General features: G+C 48.3%; 1 protein-coding gene across 1 annotated transcript; it reads right to left on the bottom strand.

Moving 5' to 3' along the window:
• Positions 1-4624: 4624 nt before the first annotated feature.
• LOC131916407 (large ribosomal subunit protein eL20) lies at positions 4625-5219 on the bottom strand. The gene has a single exon (XM_059269740.1). It carries the CDS (start codon positions 5188-5190, stop codon positions 4660-4662), a length of 531 nt encoding a protein of 176 aa, XP_059125723.1. The 5' UTR covers positions 5191-5219; the 3' UTR covers positions 4625-4659.
• Positions 5220-6867: the final 1648 nt, after the last annotated feature.

The raw sequence follows: 6867 nt of genomic DNA, 5'->3' as shown, positions 1-6867 counted from the left end.
AATGGCTGCCAAGGCCAATGAGGCATTAGGTTTCAGAAATTAAACACATAATTTTATTTTTCCGCAATCGGGGACACTCAGAAAAAGAACCCAAACTATTAGACCACTCGGCACACTGTGTCCAGTTTCTCTCAGCCCCAGAGGCCTCCAATTTAAGAGCAAGATGAGCAGCGAGAAGCCAAAAGTGACACAGTTATTCCTTTCTCTCTGTAGCTTCCTGGGGGTGGGGCCGGAGAGGAGACTGGGGCTGGGATCCTGGTTGTGTCTTTCAAAGGTCCAGCTGCTGACCACTGGCCAACAGTTGTTGTGTCCTTGTTGTGGTCCCCCACCCCCACCCCAGGACAAAGACCTAAAGCGTTGGAAAAGAAAAAAAGAGGTTCAGAAGGAGAGCTGGCCAAAGGCTGGCTGATGGTGTCTGGTGGAACAGGGTCAGCTGAGAAAGTGCCTGGTCCCTGGAAAAATACCTGGCCTTGCACACAGAGGAGGAACACACTGGCAAACAAATTTTCCCCTAGGAACTTCATACTTACTGATAATGTGGAAAGTTGTTTTTATAGTCCTTCATTGACAAGGATTACTAAACCTGTGCTCAGTTCCCATGCCAATTATTGTGAGTAAGAAAGGGGAAAATTGGAGTTGAGAGTCAGGCAGTGATGGCGCCCTCCTTTAATCCCAACATTCAGGAGGCAGAGGCAGGCTGATCTCTGTGAGTTCAAAGCCAGCCTGGTCTACCAAGCGAGTTCTAGGACAGCAAGGACTGTTACACAGAGAAACTGTCTCCAAAAGCCAATTGGGAAAAGAAAAAAAAAACAAAACAAATGGAGTTGAAAGGGGAAGCTCAGTGAGGCAGCTAGACTGAATGAGGAGGTGGGACTCTGGGCTACCCAACTCTCATGCTCAACCTCCACACAAATCTCCCCGGCTTCCTTCCTCACCACTTCAGAAACATCCCTATAATCAATTTCCTGTAATCTCAAGTTTTTCTTTCTTCTTTCGTCTCGGCTGTTTCTTGGTGAGGTCCCCTCCCTTGGAGTCAGTTATTGAAGGGGTTAAACGCTCCCATTTTCACAACTGAATTTAGGTCCCAGTTCTCTGAGGACAAACAGGTGTCTTTTCCAACAAAGGGCCATTTATCCACAAGGCCCTCACATTCACGGTCAAGGGAGAGAACAAGCACAGAGGGGCTAAGTGAGCCTCACAGTGTCTCAAGGACAAACCCAGCAGCCCCTTCTGAGTCACATCCAAGCTTGTGTAGACATACCCAAAAACGATAAAACTAAGCCTCAGCCAATTGAAAATATACTAACCAATTAGGTAAACGACCCTGAAACTTCCCTTAGTTGTGCTTGAAAGGAGCTTGCACGTCCCTCTAGGGGTCATCTCCATTTTATACAGGTGAGTGACCCCACATGCATGAGGTATAATAAACTAAACGATCTTTGTTCTTGCACACTATTTGAGTCTGGTGTCTGCCTTCAGCGGTTCCTCGGACCCTACATTACCGTCAATATGGTGATGGTTCCCACGTCTCTCATCGGTCTCTCCGATATTCAGATCTTCCGAACACCTCTTTAGATCACTCACATTATTTTGAGAAAGTCAGATTCCGCCACAGAGGACAGAAAGCCAATAAGCGAAGCCCCTTGCTTAGCCTGCTCACTGTTAAAAGCTTGGTATGTGTTTTCTTTGATCTCAGCCTCATTTTGTTTTCCCCCGCAGCTGCACCAGCTTAAGCACCTGAAGTCCTCCAGGCAAGATGAGGCTGGCCTGTTAGTCCACCCCAGCCAATCAATAGACGCTTACTCCTCTCTTTGTCCAGGGAGATGTCTGATCTCTTTGGTCAGTGCTGCATCCTCTCTGCTCATGAGTCGAAGTTCCACGAAACTTCTTGCACATTTGGCTCAGTCTCATTTTGTCATTTCTATGACAAAAGATTCTGTCTCTGGCAATGCTTCACTAATTATAAATGCAATGCAATGGTTCTCAAACTTGGCTATATGCTATAATTACTTCAAATGTTTTTAAAACTCTGAAAACCCATGCTGTCCCCTAGACTAATTAAACAGATTTTTCTGGAGGATGGGAGGCAGGCCTCTTTAGTTATTCGCATTCTCCAGATAATCTTAGTGTGATCCAAGTTTGAGACCCACATACACAGAAGGCATCAGAAATAAAAGAGAATACCATTGCAGGTTGCAAATACACTATAAAGAAATGCCAGGTGGTGGTGGTGTACGCCTTTGATCCCAGCACTTGGGAGGCAGAGACAGGCAGATCTGAGTTTGAGGTCAGCCTGGTCTACAGTGTGAGTTCTAGGACAGCTAGGGCTATACATAGAAACATTTGTCTTGAAAAACCAAACAAATAAAAATAATAAAAAGGAATATTTACTTTGATTGGTTATTGAACAAATAGATATAAGGGGAAAACAGTAAAGTGGCTTTTTTGTTTTTAAAATTTTTCTATTTTTTTTTTTTTTTTTTTTTGGTCAGAGCTGAGGACTGAACCCAGGGCCTTGCGCTTGCTAGGCAAGCGCTCTACCACTGAGCTAAATCCCCAAACCCTCTATTATATTATTATTAGTGTGTGTATGGGTGAGGGTGGGTGGGTGGGAGTGCGGCAGCCACATGGATGTCTGGGGATTAACTTTGTATAGGTGATTTTCTCCTTCCCCCTTCATTTAAATTGATATTCTAGGGATTAACCTAGGTCACCAGGCCTACACAGAAAGTACCTTTACCCTCTGAATGGTCTCACTGGCTTAGCAACCCAAAGTTTTTAATTAATTTATTGATTGATTGATTGATTGATTTTTCTAAGACAGAGTTTCATTATAGCTGTCCTGGAACTCACTATGTAGATCAGGTTGGCCTCAGACTCACAGAGATCTGTCTGCCTCTGTCTCCCTAGTGCTGGGTGTTAATCCCACTGATGGAGAATAAGACCACTACCAAATTTGAAGCAACTTTTAATTAAATATTGGCCAGGTGGATAGGCTCTGGTTAGGTCCATACCCAGGTTCCCAGGAAATGGCCCTGAGTCAAGGTTTGTAGTGGCTTAAGAAGGAAAACCCGGGGGCTGGAGAGATGGCTCAGAGGTTAAGAGCACTGACTGCTCTTCCAGAGGTCCTGAGTTCAATTCCCAGCAACCACATGGTGGCTCACAACCATCTGTAATGAGATCTGGTGCCCTCTTCTGGCCTGCAGGCATACATGCAGGCAGAACACTGTATACATAATAAATAAATAAATAAAATCTTTAAAAAAAAAAATAAAATAAAAAAAATAAAAATAAAAAAGAAGGAAAACCCACAATTCATTGCATTTCCCATCAGGTCTAATCAGCAGCAAGTGTACATCCTGACATATTTCCTGCCTGTGAACCTCCCGCCCACCTGTGATGGAGCACACCCAGTGCAGATGGATCAAACAAACTTGTTTAGGGAGTGAAAACCTGTGGCTTGTTATCTCCATACACAACAGCCTCCAGCATTTCAGGAACTATCTGTCCTTGGGCTTGCAGACCAGAGACGATTTTTGTTTCATGGCTCTCTAAGGCATAGCAATTAAAACTTTGGCTCTCACACAGGATTAAAGGCAAGTACCACTATACTCGTCTCTAAAGTTTTTTGATAAGAGGAAAAGAATAGTAGGGGCTGGAGAGATGGTACAGTAGTTAAGAGCACTGGCTACTTTTCCTTAGGACCAGGATTTAATCCCCAGCACCCACATGATGGCTCACAGTGGTCATCAACTCCAGTCCTGGGCCCTCTTCTGGCCTCCAAGCATCCCTGCACACACATGGTGCGCACATACATACACTCAAGCATACATACATACATACACAAGAAAAGAAACAAATCTTTCAAAATTAACTAAAATTAGTTGAGGTATTTTTGTCAAGGACATATAGAAGTGAATTTGTGCCCTTTGCTTTGGGAAGTACTAAGCTGGCAAGGAAGTACTAAGCTACTAAGGTAGCTTAGGGGGCAAGGGCACTTGATACCAAGCCTGACCTGATGACCTGAGTTCCATCTCTAGGATCCACATAGTGGAAGGATAGAAACATCTTCTGAAAGCTGTTCCAAAGAAGCACCAGCCGGGCGGTGGTGGCGCACGCCTTTAATCCCAGCACTCGGGAGGCAGAGCCAGGCGGATCTCTGTGAGTTCCAGGCCAGCCTGGGCTACCAAGTGAGTCCCAGGAAAGGCGCAAAGCTACACAGAGAAACACTGTCTCGAAAAAAAAAAAAAAAAAAAAAAAAAAGAAGCACCATAGCGGGCTGGAGAGATGGCTCAGAGGTTAAGAGCACTCACTGGCTGTTCTTCCAGAGGTCCTGAGTTCAATTCCCAGCAACCACATGGTGGCTTACAACCATCTGTAATGAGATCTGGTGCCCTCTTCTGGCTTGCAGGCATATGTGCAAAAGCAGAATACTGTATATGTAATAAATAAATAAATTAAAAAAAAAAAGAAGCACCATAGCATGTATTAATGCATACACATAATTAGACAAATTATAATATTTTTAAAAATAACCTGCTGAGGATTTCTCTCATCCCTGGTGATTGATGTTTCTTACCTCTAAAGTTACTATTTCCCTCTTGTTTTTTTTTTTTTTTTTCAGGACTCTCTGGAGTTTTATTCAGTGGGTCTCTGGGTCTAGAAGAAGGTGTTGGGCCTCTTGGTGGTGAAGCGAGGCTTGTGCTGGCGCCGCAACACACGATGTGGCAACGGGAACTTGATCTTGGAGTCGTGGAACTGCTTGACGGCCGGCCGGCGGCACTTGCCCGCAGCAATCTCCTCCACCTTCATGATCTGGATGGAGTGCGCGCGGGCACGGTGCCGGGCACCCATGTCCCGGTAGCACTGTGTGACGGCTCCAGCGGTGGTCAGGTCCCGGTACTCGCGGTACATGTTGTGTGTGCCGCTGCGGGAGTCATAGCGCAGCCAGATGCCGAAGTTCTTCACACGCAGCGGTGATTTCTCAAACACCTGCCCGCAGTACACGATCTCTCCCGACGACTTCTTCATCTTCTTCAGCTGCGACACGAAATACCAGAAGCGGGACTTGGCCACCACGTGGTTGGGGGCGAAGATGCGCATTCGGTACAGGGGTGGCGTGTGGCATTTCGGGGTAGGCAGACAGCGCCCCACCACCTTGTACTCCCGGAGCGTGCCCGAGGCCTTCATGGCGGTCCGTCCTCGTCCGCCGCCCGTCACAAAAGCTATTTCCCTCTTGTAATGTGAAGTATCTTCTCCGGGCAGTGGTGGCGCACGCCTTTAATCCCAGCACTCTGGAGGCAGAGGCAGGTGGATCTCTGTGAGTTCGAGGCCAGCCTGGTCTACAGAGCAAGTTCCAGGACAGGCTCCAAAGCTACACTGAGAAATCCTGTCAAAAAACAACAACAAAACAACAACAACAACAACAAAAACAACTAAATATCTTCTGGAGAGGTTTAAAAGAAATTACTGAGGCTAGATGTGGTGGTGCATGCCTTTAAGCCTAGCCTTTAATGTATTTGTAATATTTTGCCTTCCTGTATGTCTGTGCATCATTTAGTGCCTGGTAACTGGAGGCCAGAAGAAGGTGTCGTATCCCCTGGGACTGGAATTATAGATGGTTGCGAGCCTGGGTACTGTGGGTGTTGGGGATTGAACCTGGATCCTTTAGAAAAGCTGTGTTCTTAACCCTGATCCAACTCTCCAGCTCTGTGGGGAGATATTTTGATACAAGGTTATAATATTTTTAAGTGAAGGGAAGACTGAAATAGGGTAGTCAAGTATGAATAAAAGAAGACCTTAGCACCTACAGGTATTTTAGGTGTCGGTAGATGGGAGGCATCAGAATAAAGACATTCTAAGCTGGCTTCAAAAACTTGAGAGGTGAGTTGTGTAAACACGGTTGGGGATGGTGCGTTGCTGAATAAAGTCTTCAGGAAGGTATCCGGTGGCTCCAGGAAGATTTCTCCAGGCCCTTCCTTTTCCTCTGACAGCGCCGCCTAGGAAAGTGTCGCACTAGGGTGGCACCGACTTAGCCAAACCACACACCTGCGAAGGTGCTCCACGCGCTGACTGCGCACGCGCAAGGATGGGGGGGGACACGGGGCGTGGCCGCGGCGCAGGGGCGTGGCGGCAGCGCGCAGGCGTCCTAGCGGCGGGTCGCTGCGTCTCAGGATGGAGGGTGAGTGAGTAAACAAGCCCGGGCTGGGCGGTGGGGCCCGGTATCTGCGCCGTGCGGCGCCGGGTCCTCCGGGCACAGGAGGCGAAGAGACGAGGGCACTGAGAGGCAGCCGAGGGCCACACCATTGCCTGGCCCGGGGGTAGCGCGACGAAGGGTGCTGTCGCGAGTGGGACCCGGGGCGAGAGCGCGTGCTGGGCTGCTGGGGGCCGCGCTGCGGAGGAGGCGCGCCGGGGGCGGGCCCGGCTGCGGGCACCGGTGGGAGCCTGGGTGCGGCGTGGCGCCTGCCGGGCACCCTGACGCTTGTGACCGGGAGGGCCAGAGGCCCGGGGTTGAGCTTGCGGTGGCTTGGGTGCTGTTGAGGAAGGGTTGGCCAGGCCGAGACGACGGCGAGGTGAGAGGCTCTTGAGGCACCGAAGTGCAAGGGTTTAGAGGTTCCCAGGGTCGCGCGGCGGCGCTTTCCGCAACCTTTTGCTCCCGGAGCTTGACGCTGATCTAACCCGCCTCCCTCCGGTTCCGGGTTTGAGTGAAGATTCATCTTCAAACTGGGGCTGACTCTCCGGTCCCCAGAATTCTCTGGAGAAATCAAACGATATAAATGAACGTGCCCTGAAATAAAAGGCAAGGTGTTGTATTTGGGACATACTTGTCAGGAAGTAAATATGGGACAAAACTTTTAAAGGAATTGT

This window comes from Peromyscus eremicus, chromosome 8a (genome assembly GCF_949786415.1).
Source record: "Peromyscus eremicus chromosome 8a, PerEre_H2_v1, whole genome shotgun sequence".
In the NCBI taxonomy this organism is placed as follows: domain Eukaryota; kingdom Metazoa; phylum Chordata; class Mammalia; order Rodentia; family Cricetidae; genus Peromyscus; species Peromyscus eremicus.
The sequence above is the reverse complement of the archived record's forward strand: the minus strand, read 5'-3'. Positions and strand labels throughout refer to the sequence as shown.